Raw genomic sequence first — 22936 nt, forward strand, 5'->3', positions numbered from 1 at the left:
CAAGTGAAAAATGTGTGTGTAATTTGCTCCACAAAAAGTAATTCATATTAACACATTTTGCAAAGTTAGATTTCAGACCTTTAAAAAACACATAATGGTATGGTTATCTGAAAGAAGTTTTGCTGCATTTCTTAAATTGCACTAAAATTAATTGAACTGGTGGTATTTTTCTAATTTATTGTTTGGACAAAAGATGGAATTTGGGTAAAACAGAAAAGTTTACCTGAATAAAAGATTCAGAACAATTGCCACGTTTTCTTATGGACTGCTTTGCTACATAGAGAAAAGGTTATAAAGACAACCAGAATTTACGTCGCACATATTTGGTTTTTCAGACATCTTTATGGAACCATGTCTGGAAAGTACAGTGTATGTGTGAAAATGCTTTTATTAATTAGTGATGTGAATCTGCTACACTGGAGATGTGTTGACGTCAGAATTTGTGCTTAAGTCTGAAGTCTGGATTTTCCTCTTCCTCTTTGGTCTCTGTGATGGCTGATGGATTTCCAGAGCAGCATAACAAACATTTTCATCCTAAGATACAAAATACTTTAATTATATTGACAAATGTGGTTTATTGATATTTTAGACAGACTACAAAGCAGAAAACTGTTCCACTAATGTGTCATTTTATAATGACAGGGATTTGCCATAATCAGATCCCAAAGGTATATGGAAACACTGATAAATGGTGTTTTGCTTTTTACCTGAGTTTCCCCTGTTTGTCTTCTCGTGTCTAGTCTTCTGTTGCCATCTTGAGCTTTTTTAGCTTTAGAATGAAGTACAAAATGTTTATAACAAATGTAAGGATCAACGGGTCATTGTGACAAAGCTATAAATAAAAAAAAGGAAAAATTAGCAAGTACCTGTTTTCCAGTAAAGCAGGTAAACCATGGCTGAAGAAATGAGAGCACAAATAATGGAAAGAACTGGACACAGGGAGTAGAACACCTTCCAGCATACAGCACAGTCCTCCATAGTATGGGTAATATTTGGACAACAAATATCTGGATCTGCATTGAGCACAAACATTTTGCAAAGACTAAATTGATGTAATTTATTTCAATGCTTACAGAGTTTTCCATTTTTAAAATTTGATATATATTTAAAAATCAAAGCATTATATACACATGCACGTTCACACACCCACATGTGTTTGGATTCAGGTGTTAACAGATATCAGGTGTTAACAGATACACAGATGTTCTATATTGAGCTGCAGTTACCACTTAATACATATTGTATTCATTAGTACTGTGCAATTTTCGGTAACATTGCTGTTATATTTGCATTTCTGCAGGTGTAGAAGCAGTTTTCTAGGGTGTTATCTCATATTCTCTTCATTATTCTTTCTATCCTCTATTCCTTTCTCCTTCTCTCCCTTTTAATTGGACCAGCCTGGTAGCCAGTCTTCATTGATTGCACAGGTAAGAGCAGAGTGTGAAGGTTCAATTAGCAGGGTGAGAGCACAGTTTTGCTCAAAATATTGAAATGCACACAACATTATGGGTGACATACCAGAGTTCAAAAGAGGACAAATTGTTGGTGCACGTCTTGCTGGTGCATCTGTGACCAAGACAGCAAGTCTTTGTGATGCATCAAGAGCCACAGTATCCAGGGTAATATCAGCATACCACCAAGAAGGACGAATCACATCCAACAGGATTAACTGTGGACACAAGAGGAAGCTGTCTGAAAGGGATGTTCGGGTGCTAACCCGGATTGTATCTAAAAGACATAAAACCACGGCTGCCCAGATCACGGCAGAATTAAATGTGCACCTCAACTCTCCTGTTTCCACCACAACTGTCTGTTGGGAGATTGCCAGAACGTAATGTGGAAATTATTTCCTCCATGCAGGAACCCAACCAGGAAAGGGTCTCATCAACGTGGGTACGCCACTGTTGTGCTAGCGATGGGTCCATTTTTGGCCAGATCTTTCTGCTATGATCAGAAAAAGGCAGACCCAAGATTCAGCCAGACACAGTACTGAAAGTTTAAAAGGTTTATTCAGCCACAGGAAAACGTCACACAGGTAACACTCCTCACAGCTTCCAGGAATCACTGAGGCAGAAAGAGGGATTAGTGACTTGTAGTCTCTCCAGATTTTGTAGGGATCAGAAAAGTCACTAACCTGCTTTTGTCTTGAGAGGAACTTGAAACCCAGAGGGGAAACCTCAGTGGGCGGCAGGCGGTGATCTCCACAGCACAGGTAAGAAGTGACTCCAGGCTGAATAATCCGAGGGCTAGGCTGGCTCAATAATCCAAGGACAGAAACAGAGTCAATGATCGGAACAACAGACGTCAGGCAAGGGGCAGGCAGAGGCATAAACCAGATGTAGGAAACAAGGTCGACAACCAAAATCCAAATAGTCCGACAGGGAGCAGGCAGAGGCATAAATCCAAAAGGCAAGGCAAGGTCAAGAACAATGATCAGACAGGAAGGAACGCTGGATATCTACTCACACGATGGCTTTCAAAAATCTGGCACCATCTGCTTGTCAGAGTCAGTATATATCAGGGAAGACACAGGTGTATGGCATGCCACAGATTGCACTGCACTGCAGGTGCATCTAATCTGCTGATTGCAGCCAGGGAGACAGGGTACAGCAGACGTGCCAGAATCATAACACCTACCATCTTTTGCCACCCTTGCCCCAAGTTATGAAGGACTCCTCAGAGGTAACAATGAATATAAAGAAACTATAAATGAGAAGGTGTGTCCAAGATTTTAACTGGAAGCGTAGTTATATTCAATGAATTAGAATATTATGGATAAGTTTATTTCAGTAACTCAATTTATTAAGTGACACACATTACATAGAGAGGGCTGCATGGTGGTGCAGTTGGTAGCACTGTTGCCTTGCAGCAAGAAGGTCCTGGGTTCAATTCCCAGCCTGGGGTCTTTCTGCATGGAGTTTGCATGTTCTCCCCATGCATGCGTGGGTTCTCACCGGGTACTCTGGCTTCCTCCCACAGTCCAAAGACAAGCCTGTTAGGTTAATTGGTAACTCTAAATTGCCCTTAGGTGTATGAATGAGTGTGTGCATGGTTGTTTGTGTGTTGCCCTGTGATGGACTGGCGACCTGTCCAGGGTGTACTCTGCCTTTCGCCCATAGACTGCTGGAGATAGGCACCAGCTCCCCCATGACCCACTATGGAATAAGCGGTAGAAAATGACTGACTGACATTACATAGATTAATTACACACAGACTGATGTTTTCAAGCCTTTATATCCTCACTGTAGTTATGATGACTTTCTGCTTACAGCTAATGAAACACGACATTAAAATATTTCATCAGGCCAATAAAAAGGCACATTTTAATAAAAAACATTGGCTAATTTTCTTTTGTTAACATTTATTCAGCAATGATCTGGTACTATACCATTAAAATTTTAATTTTAAGTGGCACCAACTGCATCCTTGAGCAATTAAAGTGTGGGGTAATTAATTAGAGTTAAATTAGATATTTTTTTAAATACCCTGTTATTTCACTGTGATGTATAAATGAGTTTGAGATTTACACAATTTATTCCAGTGATATCCATCTATATAACCATTTCCTCAGTTACCCAGTTATCTTAGTGTCAAAAACATTGAATTTATATACCAGTAGTTGAACATCACAGAATAGCTGTCACACAACACATTAACATTTTTTTTCAATTTAATTTGAACTGTTACACAATAATAAATAATAACATGATTCTTCACATGCTTTATCTTTTTGTTATATTATCAGAAGCATCTAAAGAGTCATTTAGCAAAATTATTTTAAATTGTATAAATAATTTAACAAATCTAGAATATATTTTGCCAAAACTACTATGTGTAATTCTTGTGATGATTTTGCTATTTGTAAATTTCTTTAGACTCAGTGCTTTTGTTTTTTCTCCTTTACCTCTCTGTCTCTCCACACTGTCAAATTATTAGATGTCTATGATCCCTTTTACACTTTTTATTTAATTAGAAAGTAGTATTTACCAAGTGTGATCATTGTGGTGATGTTGCTGTATTGGTAAATTGTCTTGGACCAGATGTTTTTATGTATGTCTTTCCCCACCTTTGTCTCAACAGTTCCACAGTAATAGAGCCCTTCATTAGAATTAGTGGTGTGCATGATCAGCAGGTCATAGGAATCAAAAGTAAAGTTCTTCAGAAGTTTTATATGAGGGAATCTCTTTTCTGATGCTTAAAAAGACTGTGTATTTAAAACAAGAGATGGTGTGTTCTCATGTGAGGAATTCCTGTACCACACTATCAATACTCCGACTGACTGTTTGCAGTCACAATAGAGAAGAATGTTTTCTCCAGGTCTGGCAGTCATCTCCACTACTGATGTAGAAATGGACAAATGACTCCATAAGACAACCCCTGGAACAGAAATACAATGATAAAAAGACTCTTAAAATAAATTCTAGTAGAACAACAATAAAGCTTTGTGTATAAAGTTTCCTGTGAAATGCTATCCAGTCATTTAAAAAAATATAAAATTACCAAAGAAAACCCCCAGAACAACATGTAGCTGGTTCATGGTTGATGTTGACCTGGAGCTAACAGGCAGTTTCACAGCTTTTATTGGTGGATGCGCTGATGTCATTTTTGAAACCTTTCCGTTAAAGGAAATGTTGCTGCTGATTGGCTGGCTGAATGGAACATTATATTGTGTGGTTTATATTTTGGTTTCAGACACATCATGAAAAACAAAAATAGCAAACAAAAAAGAGAACAAGTAATCGAGAAGTTTCATTGTAAACGTTTTCCATTGATCTGCTGAAGTCTAAACATAAGTATTACTTTACTTAATATGCATAAACTGTTCAATTCAAATGTTTTGCTTGGTGTGCAGATCCCATGTACTTTGTACTTTGTAAAATGTACTTTGTGTCAGAGTTCAAAGTCAGAATTTTTTGTATTTTCCTAGATAACAGTCAGTCAGTCATTTTCTACCGCTTATTCCATAGTGGGTCACAGGGGAGCTGGCGCCTATCTCCAACTTCATAACATTTTGTCTTAAATAATAAAACACAACAAGGCCTTTTGAAGATGATAGATAGCAAGGTATGGGTTATCTGTTTTTCATCTGAACAGAAACTTACAGTTTATAAAATAGAAAGTGAATGTACACATGACATTGCAATGGACCTGCTAAAACTTAGTTATTCAGCAAAAAACTTTACATTTTTATTTTGATAAAAATTGTTGCTTTCAATATCTGTTTAGGATCTGTTATGTCATAGGTGCCAAACTCCAGTCCTCGAGGGCCAGTGTCATGCAACGTTTAGAATGTTTCCCTTCTTAAATGCACCTAGCTGTATGTTCAGGGTTGTTGTACTACTGGAAGGTCCACCCTCTCCAGGAAGGTCTCAAGTCTTTTGCAACCTCAAACAGGAATTCTTCAAGGATCGTCCTGTGTTTAGCTCCATCCATCTTCTTGTTAAATCTGTCCAGCTTTCCTGTTCCAGGTAAAGAAAAGCATTCCTATAGAATAACACTCCCACCACCATTTATTACGGTGGGGATGTTTTAATTTTCACCACACTTGTGGATGTAGGCCAGACGTTCAGTGACTTTGTCACCCTTTGTTTCACATGTTTTTAATGTCCACATATATCCATCTGAGTTGTGGTTTTGTCAGTTTGGGTGAACAACTATGTATTGAGGTGTTTGCAGTTGTGGTACACTCTACAGTTTGGACGGAGAGAAGTTCAAAGCATGGTACATTAGTCAAACCCTGATTTAAACTTCTCCTTGCACTCGTTCCACGGCGTTTCATTAAAGGGTTGTAAAATATGGGACTGTAAACAAATGCTTGCCACACCTTTCAGATGTAAATCTTTGTTATTTTGTTTTTCAAATTTAAAACCTTGTAATTTGTAACTTGACAAAAATTTTAATACATTCAAGAGGTATTTGTCATTGTGAACAATAGACTGTGGAGCAAGCAACAACTATGCACGCAGATAAAGTTTTAAACTGAATTATTTGAAGCAGAAGAGAGGAGAGGGGTTATGGGTCTGATTGAGAGAATGGGCTATTCCAGCAGAATGAATGTGTGAGCTTACTTCAGCAGGGGATGAAGTTTGTTCAGGGAGAAATGAGCACCCCACAGAGGCTGACTGGTGGTGGTCCTTGGAGTAGCCATCTTGCTGTTGGAGGGTGGACCGGCAGGGGAGCGTAGCGGAATGGCTAAGCGAGGATGGCAGCATTTTCCTGGAGCCTTGGTAGAAGCAACGTAGAGACTTTGGGGGTCCACACATATTATTGTCTCTTCAAAAATAAATATCTTAAACTTCCCTAGTCTCCTGAAGGTTTCTGCATGTGGGTCAAGAAGCTCAGTAAAATGATGACAGAATCTACTCTAACCTGCAGGTCCAGTCTGTCAATGTGTCAAAATCTGGAGAAGAAAGAGGGGATGTTGTCAGTGTGATTATCCTATGCATTTGAACAAAAAAGTCTTCAGGGAAAAAGGCTAGCTTTGACATAATTTATGTTTGTCATAAATTCCTCCAGTGTAAATAGTATGGATTTAAGGCTATGAGCTTTGTTAAATACGGACAACTAAAAGTAGTCCCCACCAGTTGTCACACACAGTAGGTTTCAGTTTCAACATTTCTTTATTTTAAAGATGTTTTTTGCTCATTTGTATGAGCTGGTACAGACACATTTTTTATTTTTGTTCTATCATTGTGTTGTTTCTCTTGTCTTATTTGCTCCTGTGGATTTTATCATCAGTCATGTCTGGGTCCATGACTGTAGTCCAGTCCAGTACAAATGACAATCAATGAACCACATAAATGTGGAGATGAAATGAGGACCGGTGGTTAAAAGAGGCTTTATTGAGCCCAGCGGGCCTGAGTCTTATCAATTCAAGAAGTACAAAGCTGGTCCGTTTGAACCAATTGGAAAATTCAACTGCAGTAGCCACTGTTATAACTGAAGAGGGCACCACTAAGACGTTTTTTTGACAAATATTGCAGAATTAATCAAATGCACATTAACATAAAAATAGCACTCTAAGGCCCAATTTATAAAGTTTATCTGCAAAAAAAGTTGATTTGGGGTTTAGTTACTATCAGAATATGAGACGCTGGCTCATGTCTGTTTAAAAGCAAAATAAATACAATGTCATTGTCTTTAGGTTCTGTCCCTTGCATGTTTGTTCAACCTTACAGGTCCTCCCTTAGACACATCCTCCCATTCAAACATACACATCAGGAAATGTTCTTGTAACTGTGGAATTGAGGAAATTAAATATAAAGGTCAAAGATTATGTTTGATCTGAGGTTACATAAAATCGACATTGAACAACATAAGTCAGTCACAGGAAAAAGAGGACATGATAGGATATCTAAATCTCCAAATGTTATTGATGGTAAAAACTATTGATGCCAGTGATGTTAAAATTCTGAACAGACAGGAGTTTTCAAGAAAAGTTTAGAAAATGAATGGTAGAACAGAGGAGAAGACATCACATGTTTTTCTTCCTGTGCTTGTGGTTTACCTCATGCTATTATTTGCCTAGTGCGTGCTTTGAGTGGCAGTTTACTTCAGAATGCTTATTTATTTATGCATACCATGTGTTCATAGTAACCTGACCTCAATGTACTCATCTGTAGAAAAACCTCGAGTAGAGTCACCGAAAGATGCAAATTTTATGTTACACCAATTTATGTTGTTCAGTGGAGCATGCCCTGATCCACAGAGCTGGTTTTAAATGTACACAGTGCAGCCTTGACTCTTCTGCCAAGGAAACTGGACAACCATTCAGACCTTTAAACTCTTACGGTCATAAAAAGCTCACATGTAACAGTTACCTGAACAGTCCACATGGTAGACAAATGGGTCAGGGAGTGATTTAATTACTACATTTGTGTAGTTTGCATTTTAAAGGACTGAAGGACTAGAGTTGAAATGTCATCCATAAATTAAGTTAGTTCAATAGACTACTCTTACAGTGTTTAAACATGGCCACAGTTGGACATCTGTGTGTTACCATATGTGAAAAACTAAAAACTGTATCAAATGTTCTTTTTGTGTGTATTTGTTGCTTTTTCTTATTTCTTTAAGTTGAATGGTGAAAAGTTGGTACTTGACATACAAATACTAACAGGAGAACCCTACGTAATTTTGTGCATATGATCACGTGATCGTATGACACTCTAGGATCCAGTTTGAAGAGTCTTGTCTGTTTGCCAACAAAGAGACATTAGCAAGCTATCTCTCCTTCCAGCTTCGCTGGGGACCTGTGTAGAAGAGGTCTGTTTGTTTTTATTCAAACAGTGACATCACGGGAAGTCTGCTATTACTCCTCCTGTTCCTGGCTGAGTTAGGAGTAAGTTACTGTGAGACTCTCCGGTCTCTCAGCAACTTCTGCACTCTCGTGATGTCACTTCCCCAAATCCTGAAAAATTATCTGGGGAGAAAGGGGATTGTAAGGGTTTTCTCCTCCAATGTACTCTTGTTTTCAATCGGTCCCCACAATCTTTTCCACATGATTCAGTAAAGATTTATTTGTTCTGGGGTTACTCACTGGAAAGGCCCTGAGATGGGCAGAGGCGCATTTTTCTAATTGTTTGGACTCTGGTTGTACATTCTCTGAGTTTGAGGAGGAGTTTCGACAAGTATTCTCCTGTGAAAAAGATTTAACCGCTGATGCCCGAAAATGATGGTCTATCAAACAGAGAAACCAGTCAGTTGCTGAGTTCTCCAATGATTTTCGCACCCTTGCAGCAGCCTCTGGATGGAATGACTGTGCTCTCAGAGCTGCTTTTTTCCAGTCCTTAAATGATCAGTTAAAGGATGAGTTAGCATTAGTCGACGAGCCCAAGACCTTGAATGGGTTAATCAAGTTAGCCGTCAGACTAGATAATCGAATAAGAGAGAGGAAAAGATCCCGGTTAGAACAGAGCGCAGTTAGGACCCATCTCTCTAGCCAAACCACTGAAACTATTCGCCCCACCTCAGTTTCACATAATTCTGGAATAGAACCCATGCAGATCGGGCGTACTTGGCTTTTCCCTGAGGAAAAACTGAGACGCCGCCAATCTAACCAGTGTTTTTACTGTGACTCATCTGAGCATCTTCTTGCCAACTGCCCAGGACCAAAAGGCCAGGTTCGTCAGTAAGTGAGGGGAGACTGACGGACCGTCCTCTTACCCCCAGACTTAGTTTGCCTGCCACATTAATTTCACACTGTCCTTTTCAGAATCTTTCCGCTCTTATTGACTCGGGTAGCAACCAGAACCTTATTGATCAGAGGTTGGTTAGTGAAGCTCAGATTGAGACTGAGCCACTGAGCCACATAACCCTCATATTAACTGGGCAGAAAGCCAAGTTGAATACTGGTCCACTAACTGTCTTTCTTCTTGTCTACAGTCAGCAGTAGCATCACTCCCCTCTGAGTCAGGTCCTGCAGAAAATGAGATTTCCAATCTCTCTAATGTTCCTCCAGAGTACCACGATCTCAGGTTAGTTTTTAGTAAATCCAAGGCCTTATCATTGCCCCCGCATAGACCCTATGACTGTGCAATAGATTTGCTTCCCGGTGCCCCCTGCCTTCCAGTAGGCTCAATAATATCTCAGGACCAGAAAGAAAGGTTATGGAGGACTATATTAATGAGTCTCTGGTGACTGGGTTAATTCGCCCCTCTTCATCTCCACTCGGAGCTGGGTTTTTCTTTGTGGAAAAAAAGGATGGTTCACTCCGCCCTTTTATCGACTATAGGGGGTTAAACCAAATTACAGTAAATAACAAATACCCTCTTCCTCTCCTATCCTCGGCCTTTGAATCAGTTCACGGTTCTACTATCTTTTCTAAGTTAGATCTCCGTAACGCCTACCATCTAGTTAGGATTCGCCAGGGGGATGAGTGGAAGACCGCCTTCAAGACCCCATTAGGCAATTTTGAATACCTTGTCATGCCTTTTGGACTAAGTAACGCACCAGCAGTATTTCAGTCCCTTATCAACAATGTTCTTAGGGATTTTTTGAATGTTTTTGTTTTTGTCTACCTTGATGACATCTTGATCTACTCCAAGGCCATTAAAGAGCACACCCGTCACGTCCGTCTAGTTCTTCAAAGACTTTTGGAGAATAGACTGTTTGTAAAAGCCGAGAAATGTGAGTTCCATAAAACATCTGTCACATTTTTGGGATACATCCTGGAGGGTGGACAGGTTCGCTCGGACCCTGAGAAGATCAAGGCAGTACTGGAGTTGCCTGTTCTGGACTCCCGCAAGCAACTGCGAACTTTTATCGACGGTTCATTAAGAACTTCAGCTTGATAGCCGCACCACTCACCGCCTTGACCTCCACTAACATTGTGTTCACCTGGACACCAGAGGCTGACAAGGCTTTTTGGACATTAAAGGAGAGGTTTTCTCAGACTCCCATACTGGTTCATCCTGATTCCTCCAGACAGTTTATTTTGGAGGGTTGACGCCTCTGATACAGAGGTATAGAGAGCTGCTTGCAATAACGTTTGCTCTCGAAGAGTGGAGATATTGGCTGGAGGGTGCAAAACACCCCATTTTAGTATGGACCGATCACAGAAATCTGGCCTACTTGCAATCAGCCAAAAGACTGAACCCACGCCAATCACGTTGGTCACTGTTTTTCTCTCGTTTTGATCTCTCTATTTCTTACAGACCTGGCTCCAAGAACCTCAAACCAGATGCTCTTTCCCAGCTTTACTCACCAGACTCCACCGAGAAAGAGGCAGAACCCATTGTGCCGTCCCATTGGACTTTTGGAGCTTTAGTTTGGGAGGTAGAGGAACATATAAACAATGCCCAACGAAACGAGCCGGACCCAGGTACAGGTCCTCCCAACAGGAAGTATGTCCCTATGTCTGTTAGATTTAGGCTAATCTGTTGGTTTCTTACTGCTAAAGTCTCAGGTCACCCAGGGGTTAGCAGAACCATCTCACTCATTTCCAGGCAATTTTGGTGGCCATCCCTTCACAAGGATGTTAAAGAGTATGTGCAGGCTTGTTCGGTCTGTATCATACAAAAATCGGGCAATCAGCCTACCTATAGGTTACTCCTACCTCTCAGTACGCCCAAACGCCCTTGGTCTCACATAGGTCTTGATTTTGTAACTGGTTTACCCATATCTAAAGGAAATACGGTAATCCTTACGATTGTAGACCGTTTTTCTAAGTCCTGCCACCTTGTACCACTAAAAAGACTTCCATCTGCTTTCCAAACTGCCCAGCTGTTGGTTCAACATGTTTTTCGCCTTCATGGCATACCTCAGGACATTTTGTCAGATCGTGGCCCCCAATTTATCTCTCATGTGTGGAAACAGTTTTGTTTGGCTGTTGGAGCCAAGGCCTCCCTGACGTGTGGTTACCAACCCCAATCTAATGGACAGACAGAACGCATAAACCAACAGATGGAGTTCATTCTCAGATGCATGACTGCAACTGAACCTCTTGATTGGTGTATTTATCTCTCCTGGGTTGAATATGGAGTCAACTCTCAAATCTCATCTGCAACTGGCCTCTCACCCTTTGAGGTTTCTATTGGTTATCAACCTCCTCTATACCCCGCAGATGAAAAGGACATAGCCGTAGCATCCGTTCAGCACCACATAGAGCGTTGTAAATGGATCTGGGGAAATGCTACCAGGGCTCTCCTTCATACAGCGGACCAAAACAAGAAGTACGCTGACCGTAGACGGCGGCCTGCTCCGCGTACCATCCTGGCCAAAAGGTTTGGTTGTCCTCTCAGGACATCCCATTGAAGGCTATGTCCAAAAAACTGTTTCCTCGCTTCATTGGTCCCTACACTATCGACTCAGTCATCAGTCCCTCTGCTCTTCGTCTGCGCCTGCCTTCCAGCCTACATATCCATCCTGTGTTTCATATCTATCAAGTCAAACCTTTCATTTCCAGCACTTCTAGGTGCATGATGTCAATTTGGGGAGTGTTTAGGGTGTTGCAACTTTGTGAGTATTCACATTGAGTTTAATGGATGAACAGCTGAAGGAGCTTTTAATTAGACCTAATACTTAACTTGATCGGCTTCATTAAAATTTTTTAATTTTCCTTATAAAAAATATGTTAAAAGGCTGCACAAAGCAAAATACACTGCAATGTGCAGTTCACTTTAAAATATTATTTAATTACCAAGAGCAGCCAGCTTGGGGTCCTTTTTTGCAGCTGTAGGCAGTCCCCAGCTTGTCGATATTGTCCGCCACTCCTTTTGTGGTATTATAATCTAATCTAATCCCATACCTGTGCAGTATGATCATGGGTAGCATATTCTTGCTTTTTGTTTTACACTTAGGATACCTAATATGTGTAGGCCATGTTCACAAACCTGAAAGAGTTCACAGGCCTATTCTTTGTATTAGAATTGAAACTGAATTGAACTGTATTGAATTGAATTAAATTGGACTGAATTTAATTGAATTGAAATAACCTTTATTGTTCCTCATCGGTGAAATTCAGGTGTACCAGCAGCAAAGTGACAGGTAAGTTGAAGCGTGCAGATTCACACAAAGGTAAAAATATACAAACTAAAAGTAAGAATAAAAGACTTTACTGTAAGGGCAAATGAAACGCATATGAAATCACAGCATATGAAAAAAATGCTGTGCTGACGTTAAAAGTAGATTCAAAGAAATGTGCAACTGAGTAGAGATGATTTTAAAAAATGTCCAAATATGCATGTATATTTGTACAGAGAAACAACTGACTATTAACAAAGAATGAAAAACTGTGCAAATAACAGCAGAAATGTATAACTTATTGAGTCTGTACAACCATCACTCTTGGGATCAGAGATGGATATAAAGAAACAGCTGCTGGCAGGAAGGATCTGCGATAACGCTCTGTTGTGCACCTAGGATGTAGCAGTCTGTCACTGAAGAAGCTTTCTAGTTCTGCAACAGCTTTATGTATGGGGTAGGAGAGATTGTCCAAAAGTGAGATTATGTTTGAGTTATTTTGTCTCCTACCAGCTGCACTGGATCAAAGATCCTAGGACAGAGCTGGCCTTTCTGATGAGTTTGTCTTACACCTTTCTCTGAGCTGAAAATAAACTGCAGCCCAGGAGACTGAAGCTGATGCCATCTGGACCTGTAACCTTTTGCACCTTGATTTTCCATAATTTGTTCCCCATTTAAAGTGTTGAAATGGACAGTATGGTGGTGGGGGAGGGGAGGCTGTGGGATGGAGTTCTCCGAAGAGCAGAGCGTGGGTGATGGGTGATGATCGGCAATGTTCTGGGAAGAAAATCAGGCAGTCATTGAAGTTAAGCAGGGGAGACCATCAGATCATTCGCCCACCCTAAATCTCCTACAGCCTTTGCTTTGTGACCTGAAAATGTCCTTAGGCTCTTCCAAACTCCACAGATGTTGTTCTGCCGTAGCTGGTCCTCCATCTTTTTTTTTTTTTCTGTGGGTCTTTTTTCATTCCTTATCTTCCCTCTTAGTTCCTTCTGCACAGTTCTCAGCTTCTCCTTGTTTCCTGATCTAAAGGCTGTCTCCTTCTTAAGTAGAGGCTTTATTTTAGGGTTGATCCAGGGGTTGTTATTAGAGAAACACTGTACCTTCACGAGAGGACAGTGTTGTCCAGACAAAAGTTAATGTAGTTTGTGACGCAGTCAATTTCACCAGTTTTTGAGATCCATATTTCTTCACCTGATACCTGTGGACCGGCTGGTGCTTGTGTTTGCTGTTGGCAGGGTTAACCTTGGGCTTGTCTATGCTTTGGCTGATGTACCACTTCATTTGCTCTTCTTCAAAGTCACTGTCAGACTCTTCCATTTCAGAAAAGTGGTCCTCACATTCTGAGATGTCTTCCTCTATATTGTTATCAAAATCTCCTCTCAAAAAAAATTGCAATGGACAGAGATCCCCAGGAGAAAGCTGTATTTAGTTATTTTCTGCAGTTCAATAGGTCAGTCATTGGGACTGACATCACACTCCATGCCTTCTTACTTGGGTGAAGTGAGAACATTTAACATGGTAAATGTAATTCTCTTTCTGGATCAAATGCGACCACAGTGGATATTCCAACAGACATCCCAAAGAAAAAAAGCAGCAATGTTGGACTAACTATGCTTTTATATATTTGTAAATCTTGTACACATTGGCTGGAACATGTAGATAAGCGGAACCACGACAAAAGTAGTGATTAGATGTACAGAAACAAATCACATTTTTTAACATTAACAGAAAAGCTGGAGTGGTTAACAGCTAAGGGTTTTTGGTTGAGTCATTCCTATACTCATGACCATTTCATATCCCTCTGATAAAACTATTCAAAAAATATAATTGGTATATAAACATATGTATTTTGTCTTGTTTTGTATACTTTAACATCTTCTAAGATTTACTATAAATCAAATGACAGAACTATTTCATTTTGCCATAATTTGTGTCTCTCATAACATAATTGTTTTCCTGACATGACTTATGAATTATGGTCAATTACATTGAACTTATCTGGAGATTTAGTCTGTCTGCACTTAAGGCTCAGCAAAAGCATGGGAGGCTGTTTGTCATTGTGGGTTTCCTATTAGATTTTTCAAACAAAGCGTTTACACAAATGATTTCCCATTCTGAATCTGGTAACAGGTTCTTCAAATGTGGTACCACTTTGATGCAAAGTCTTGGTCGCTTCGCTGCAAGCTTTCCTTTGGAAGATCCCAACACAACTAGACAATGCTGTTCTAGCACATCTGCTCCTTTTTCATAGCAGTCAACCTACTAATTAGATAAAGTATTTCAGTTGTGTTTTATTCACAGTTCTATCTGCACCTGTGATATGACTTTACTAAAAGGAAGGTGGTCAGTCTTTTTGTACCACGGCACAAATAAAGAAAATTATGTTTTGTTAAAAGGAAAACTTTAAAGTTAATAAACCTCTTTCGAATAATTATTATGCATAAAATCAAAATGATCAAAAGGGTGTAAATGTCATCATAAAACTGAAACTGAAAATGTTGCTGTTAATTCACAGGATGTATTTGTCTCCTGTATTTAGGTCTGTGTCTGTAGAGCCAATAGTACAAACTACAGGTCCTTCTCAAAATATTAGCATATTGTGATAAAGTTAATTATTTTCCATAAAGTCATGATGGAAATTTAACATTCATATATTTTAGATTCATTGCACACTAACTGAAATATTTCAGGTCTTTTATTGTCTTAATACGGATGATTTTGGCATACAGCTCATGAAAACCCAAAATTCCTATCTCACAAAATTAGCATATTTCGTCCGACCAATAAAGGAAGTGTTTTTAATACAAAAAACGTCAACCTTCAAATAATCATGTACAGTTATGCACTCAATACTTGGTCGGGAATCCTTTGGCAGAAATGACTGCTTCAATGCGGTGTGGCATGGAGGCAATCAGCCTGTGGCACTGCTGAGGTCTTATGTAGGCCCAGGATGCTTCGATAGCGGCCTTTAGCTCATCCAGAGTGTCGGGTCTTGAGTCTCTCAACGTTCTCTTCACAATATCCCACAGATTCTCTATGGGGTTCAGGTCAGGAGAGTTGGCAGGCCAATTGAGCACAGTGATACCATGGTCAGTAAACCATTTACCAGTGGTTTTGGCACTGTGAGCAGGTGCCAGGTCGTGCTGAAAAATGAAATCTTCATCTCCATAAAGCTTTTCAGCAGATGGAAGCATGAAGTGCTCCAAAATCTCCTGATAGCTAGCTGCATTGACCCTGCCCTTGATAAAACACAGTGGACCAACACCAGGAGCTGACACGGCACCCCAGACCATCACTGACTGTGGGTACTTGACACTGGACTTCTGGCATTTTGGCATTTCCTTCTCCCCAGTCTTCCTCCAGACTCTGGCACCTTGATTTCCGAATGACATGCAGAATTTGCTTTCATCTAAAAAAAGTACTTTGGACCACTGAGCAACAGTCCAGTGCTGCTTCTCTGTAGCCCAGGTCAGGCGCTTCTGCCGCTGTTTCTGGTTCAAAAGTGGCTTGACCTGGGGAATGCGGCACCTGTAGCCCATTTCCTGCACACGCCTGTGCACGGTGGCTCTGGATGTTTCTACTCCAGACTCAGGTCCCCCAAGGTCTGGAATCGACCCTTCTCCACAATCTTCCTCAGGGTCCGGTCACCTCTTCTCGTTGTGCAGCGTTTTCTGCCACACTTTTTCCTTCCCACAGACTTCCCACTGAGGTGCCTTGATACAGCACTCTGGGAACAGCCTATTTGTTCAGAAATTTCTTTCTGTGTCTTACCCTCTTGCTTGAGGGTGTCAATAGTGGCCTTCTGGACAGCAGTCAGGTCGGCAGTCTTACCCATGATTGGGTTTTGAATGATGAACCAGGGTGGGAATTTTAAAGGCCTCAGGAATCTTTTGCAGGTGTTTAGAGTTAACTCGTTGATTCAGATGATTAGGTTCATAGCTCGTTTAGAGACCCTTTTAATGATATGCTAATTTTGTGAGATAGGAATTTTGGGTTTTCATGAGCTGTATGCCAAAATCATCCGTATTAAGACAATAATAGATGTGAAATATTTCAGTTAGTGTGCAATGAATCTAAAATATATGAATGTTAAATTGTCATCATGACATTATGGAAAATAATGAACTTTATCACAATATGCTAATATTTTGAGAAGGACCTGTATGTCGCTCCGTGAACCACTTTCATATCTCATTTAGTGCCACATAAATTGCAGTCATTATAAGTAAAAATAGAAATAAGGCCCAGCAAAAATCTACCTCCATGACAATACTCTTACAACAAGTGTTTTTTAATAATACTTTGTTCCATATTTACCCATTTTTGCCAAGATTAACCTGTAGACATTGATAACCATACTGGTGTAGAACAAGTTGTGTTTTGGAAGAAGTGCTTTCTATTTATACCTGTCAGCTGTAGCACTTTGATTGAAGTTGCAAAATGTCGTCCTTTATGAGTTGTTTGCGAATGATGTTTTAGTCTTATTGTTATGATGCTTTTCTGAAACAACACAAAGTTATTAGGAAATGTAGCCTTAGCCCTTCACCTCTATGCTTAGTAAAACAGGAAACCCACAATGGCAGAGACATTGACGCCTCTGCAGAAGCTCAGACTGAACCTGCAGATTAGAGTTGTTTCACTGTCCAATGCTAATAATACATGTTAAGAAGAGAGATCACTGAATGAGACACAAACTGCAACAAATACCACAAGTGACATGTTAAGTTGTAGTGATTTTAATTCTATGTGGGAGATGTAGCTCTTTACAAATGTAGTAACAAATGCCCAGCATTTTTTATCTGAAAAAATCTAATGATCTATTTATTCTCTCACTTGTCCAGCAAGTTGTTTATTACCTTAACAAAAGTATGGAATTGTGACATATTGTGAAACATTGTGACAGTAACAAGGACCTTCTAAATGAAGAATCCTGGAAAAAAGACCAAATAAGAAAACATAAAACAATTGTTAAACAGCAGAAATGGTCTCAAGTTTTAAGTCTCAAATTGAAGACCCTTGTCCCACGTTTCACATTATTTCACACCCTCAAACAGGTTTTTGCAAAATCTCACAGGTCTTTAAAAGAAAAAAAACATTTATGTAACAAAAACCCACAGGATGTGCTGGGGGTTCATTGAGAAACGCGTTCACGTCAATAGATGCCTAAGTGTGAATTTAGGCATTTATTTAGGGGGAAAGCTAAACTGATCAATGATGGCAAGTTTAATGCACCTTTCTTGGTTGCAGACATTCCTGTGACAGAATCTAATGTTATGTGATACAATGGATGTCTTGGAGGTTGTAGCAAGGGTACTCAGGACCTAGATTTGTGAAAGGGCACAAAGACTATTTGTTTAAGGAGGGCTACCAAAACTATTAACAAAGCAGGGTGATAGTTTGACTAACCCTTGTGAGACAGAAAAACTTTGCAGTGTGAACCCATTGGATGACTCGGGAACTGAAGGCTGTCCCTTATGGTCCAATCCAACAGACAAGTTAATATAGGTTAGACGGTGACTTATGAACATGATTAAATTCATTTGAACCTTTCTGAATTGAGTTTGGAATGACATCTTTTATTAAAAGTGAACTTTCACAACAATGCATGCATTGATGTGTGCCTCAGACATAAAGGGCGACATCAAGGATATCAAAGTTTTTCCAGCTGCCATCCTCTGACCAGGACCAGCTTTTACTTGGGACTTTTAGGTTTCTGTTTTAAGCTGCCATCTGGCCTGTCATGAACTGTGAGGTAGGAGCTGGACCATCATGCTGACCGTGGAAGCATCCTGGTGAGTTGACATAATTTAATGATAAAAATACAAAAACTTACAGGCACAAGGAGGACTGAGTGTGAAACACAGACAAAGAACTGAGTAAAACAGTGAGGAAAAGGCATATATAGTAACTCAAGGATCCTGTAGAGAACAATGAGAACCAGTGATATTACTCAAGCAGGATGGAGAAATAACCTGCAGACCAGATGAGCTAATCAGAGGAAATGAGTTGCAGCCGAGGTAGATAGAAAGGCAGAGAAGGAGGGAGACCAAATACACAGCTGAAAAGTTATCAATCAAGGGGAAAGGATAAACAGAGATATAACAGAACTAATTAATGTACCAAGAACAGAACAAAGAAATAAACTAAGAACCTGCACACAAGAATATTAACAAATATAGGGACACCAATCTAACAAATAAAGAGCACAGATAGACCTAAAGAACATAAACAGCAAGTAAATGGTCAAAAATAAACACAAAGAAAATGAAAACCTACACGCCTCAGGATCATGACATTGGACTGTTTTGACAAATTTCAAATCATCTCTGGTTTACATAAACACTATATATATACTAAATGCCAAAAGAAAACATAAGTGACAGAAAAGATGTCATGTTATATTATTAGCAATGTAAAAAGTGGTAATAAAAGAAGTGTGAAGACAATTAGAATAAAATAACTGCCATTATATAATCAGCTGATTTTACTAGTGTTGTATTATAATTAGGATAAAATATAAGCATGTATTTACATCTGAATGTAATTATATGACTAGATAGTTTTGGAATTAATTGCCATAATATCAATTAAATTTGGATCATTTGTACTCTACATAAGCATATAAGAATCACATCTGTTTGTGATTTTTTTGTACTTTTGTTTTTTAATAAATAAGTTAAAAAACAAGTTTTGGTTTATAAACTACCTAACAAATGCATCAATATCAACTGTGTTTGAGAACTTGTGCAGCATTTTGTTCAGCAATACTAACTTGTTCCAGATGTATCTTTTAGAATTTGTTGGTTTTGCCATTACTTCACTTGAACACGTGGATATTTCTGTATTTTGTGTATGAAGTTGCTGCTCACCCATGCATTACTGTACATCTCCATTGCTGCTTTGATGATCATTTTCTGGCAGTTTAACAATGATCCCCGTCCAAGTGTGTGTTCTTGACAGGTATTCCAGCTTCCTCTACTGCCCTAAAGCGTTACTGTAAGGTTAATTGGTTATTTTGGTCAGATGGGGAGCAGCTGTGGTAGAGCAGCCGCAGGGAAGCTAAGCCACAGGGAAGGTACTCGAAAAAAAACACTGAAGAATTACCACTAGACTAGAATGACGAAACTAGTTAAACTCAAAATCCAACGGATTTTGAGATTCATACCTCAAAACATGTCACAACATTTCACATGACTGACTGGTCAGTGACACTATGATTGCTCTTAGAGTCTGCCTGATTCACAACTAATGAAAAACCTGAAAACAGACTGAAGCAAGTAATAAATAATCACTGCTGAAAAATTATCCACTTGTCTGAATTGTTAAGTAAGTAAGTAAACTTTATTTATATACCTTTCACATGTAAGAAACAATAAAGTGCTTTGCTATCATTACTAGCATATAAAACACAGAGGATAAAAACATAAAAAAGATCAAATCAGCACAATACTAGCTAAAAGCCAGTCTGAATAGACGAGTCTTCAGCTGCTTCTTAAAAGAATCAGAATCAAGACAGCACAAAGATGGAGGCAACACGTTCTGGGGGCCACAGCTCTAAAAGATTTATTCTCTCCGGTCCAAAAATGTGTTCGTGGAACTATTGTCAGCCTGGAAGATCTAAGACTGCGAGAAGAGGTGTAGAGCTCTAGATAGTCAGGGGCTTGATTGCATAAAAGTACAGACAACATTTTTAATTAATTCTAAACTGCGCCGGTAGCCAATGTTGCAGAGGCATTCCAAACTGACTTGAGACGATCAAGATCTTTCTTATTCAAACACATTAAAAGGCTGTTGCAATAATCAAGATGAGATTAAAAATAAACTTGAATAATCATCTCTAATTCAGCTTTTGACACAAGAGTTCAAAGCTTACAAATAATTATTAGCTGAAAAAAACTGTTACTGATTAATCATTGATTATGACATTTCAATGATAATTAAGTATTTGTAAATAGTTTTAACAAAGTATTTTATCATCAGCTTGTTGCTCATTCATTTATTCACTCACAACACCAAGATTTGCAAAACTGCAGAAAACTGATTTTAGACTTTTAGGGAGAGTATAAATGATACACAATAAACAATGCACAGTCATGCTTTATGGGTCATCAGAACCTTACAGTGCATTTTAATCTTCAACTTTCAAGTTGTACACGACAGCAGTAAACATGCTGAAGTCTGAGCTGTAGATCTCCTTTTGAGTCTTCTTTTGTTTCTGAAATACTCGATGGATCTCCTGGGCAGCAAAACAAACAATTTGCCCCTATAATTAACATTTCTTATTCACAATGATGACAATGCTGTTAACTAATGAAATATTTGTAGTAAAGTCAGCACTGACAAAAAACTGTAACTACATTACAAAGGGTGCATGAAGTGTAGTTATTTTTTCTGGCTTTTCCAAAAAATCTATTCTTAAAACCTGGGTTTTGTTTAATTACCTTTGTTTTTTCTGTTGGTCTCAAGAAGTCACATTTCTTTTCCTTGTCATGAGGCATTTCTGCTGCAAGAATTAAGACAAGAGTGGCATTAGGAAAACTCAAATGAAAGTACTGTAATATAAATATGGGAAGAGTATATATTTTACTGGTACCTGTTTTCCAGCATAGGAGAGAACTAAAAACTAAGGAAAAGAAGATTGAAATAATAAAAACAGCAGGGCACAGAGAGAACAGCAGCTTCCAGCATACACCACAGTCCTCAGCAGACATGGTCATATTTGGTTGAGCAACACTGGAATCTGCATCGAACAAAAAGCAACAAACAATTTTTACAAATTGAACTGACATTTTTCTGTCCTCAGATTTAAATACAGCTTTATAGGTTCTTAAGAATCAATTTAAAAAGGCAAAGCTATAGCTAAATGCACACTAATCGGCAATATTACAAACTTCAATATTAAATATTTATGTAACCATTTCCACAGTTTGACCTGATTTTCCATATCTCTGTGTAAAACAGTCTTATACTGGTGAAAACATTATTTGTAGGTAAACATAACAGGATGGGAGTTACACATCACATGAAATCCCTCAGATTACCAAACATTTTCTTTGTTTTGTTTAAAGTTGTAGACAGTATTCTCTGACATGATGTTTCACCAACTTGAGCTTTAATAAAGCTCCACAAATGTTATAAGAAACATATCTAAATGGTACATTTGTGCACACACCACAATCTTCAACTGTTCTGGAAATATTTGGATGCAGGAAATTGGACCCTGTATCTAAGAAGAGTAAAATATTTTGGAAAGGTTGAAATAGTATCTTTTTTCACATTTAGTGAATTATTTGTGCATTTACCCTTCCAGAATGGTTGAAAATCCATTGCTAAAAACAATCTTAAAGAAACAGTCGATTATGTATCAATTATTGGTTTTTAAAATCAGTATCAACAAATAATGGCTAAATGGGTGCTGAGAGTGTAGGTCCAACACAAAGAGATGAAAATTATTGTTTTATGTACTTGAAGAGACTGTGGATGTTTATAGCTGTAACACCTGATCTCTACCAATAAAGTTTGATAATTTGCAGCATTTAATTAATCATAACAATCAACAGGAAGGATGAGTCGATCCTAAGCAACCAAAGAAATTTGAGGTCACCTTCTCAATCGCAGATATGCTCAGATTTTTAAATGGACACAGCACATGATTCTCTCTAACATAGCATTTGAACGATTTCTCAAGAATTTTCTATTTGTATTTTTAAAATATTACATTTACAACAAAAATATACTTGGTAAACACATGATGTTTCAAGTGTTTTTACAACAGTTGCATATAAATGTAAGAAACATTTGTTCAAACGTTTGCAAAATTATATTTACAAAGGCACCATTATTATGATATAATTAGAAAGGATACTTACATAATGAGACTCTTGTGGTGGTGTTCCCATAGATGTAAATTTCTTTACTTAAAATGTTTTTGTTTGTGTCTTTTTCCACCTTTGTCTCAAATGTTCCACAGTAATAAAGTCCCTCATCAGAATTTGTGACATTTCTGATCACCAGGTCATAAGAGTTGGACGACTCATTCTTTAAAAATTTAAAACGAGGAAATATATTTTCCCATTCACAAATGTGCTTTGAGCCTATCATGTTTACAACAAGAGTAGGCTGGCATTGATGGGAACAGTTCCTGAACCAAACTATATATACTCCAGTCGAAACTTTGCAGTCACAGTAGAGGGTGACGTTGTCTCCACGCCATACAGTCGTCTCCAGCATTGAAGCAGAAATGGAGCGTTGACTCCAGGAAACAAGTCCTGAAACAGAAATACAGTTAAGAAAGCATATACATATTGTTCCGGTATTAAAGCTCAGACATTAAGCAGGTTTAAACGTGGAATATTCTTTAGAATATTTCTACAGATCATAGTCATTGTTATCTAAATGTTGGTAAATCTTAAAATTACCACAGAGGACAACCAGAATCATCTGCAATACATCCATGAGTGATGGTGACCTGGAT

General features: G+C 38.7%; 1 protein-coding gene across 1 annotated transcript; it reads right to left on the reverse strand.

Moving 5' to 3' along the window:
• Positions 1-19777: 19777 nt before the first annotated feature.
• On the reverse strand, positions 19778-22936 carry LOC124868014. The gene is made up of 5 exons (XM_047364779.1): positions 22881-22936; positions 22332-22730; positions 21056-21202; positions 20904-20965; positions 19778-20698 (listed from the first exon to the last, which is right to left on the reverse strand). The coding sequence occupies exons 1-5, from the start codon at positions 22915-22917 to the stop codon at positions 20591-20593; spliced, it is 753 nt and encodes a 250-aa protein (XP_047220735.1). The 5' UTR covers positions 22918-22936; the 3' UTR covers positions 19778-20590.

This window comes from Girardinichthys multiradiatus, chromosome 5 (assembly GCF_021462225.1).
Source record: "Girardinichthys multiradiatus isolate DD_20200921_A chromosome 5, DD_fGirMul_XY1, whole genome shotgun sequence".
Taxonomy (NCBI): Eukaryota; Metazoa; Chordata; class Actinopteri; order Cyprinodontiformes; family Goodeidae; genus Girardinichthys; species Girardinichthys multiradiatus.

Excerpts from the sequence above, each read along its gene's own strand:
- LOC124868014 (XM_047364779.1), bottom strand. The coding sequence starts at position 22,917 with ATGGATGTATTGCAGATGATTCTGGTTGTCCTCTGTG. Across the intron at positions 22,731-22,880 it reads GATTCTGGTTGTCCTCTGTG|GACTTGTTTCCTGGAGTCAA; the intron begins GTAATTTTAAGA and ends TTTCTGTTTCAG. Across the intron at positions 20,966-21,055 it reads TCTCCTATGCTGGAAAACAG|CAGAAATGCCTCATGACAAG; the intron begins GTACCAGTAAAA and ends TAATTCTTGCAG.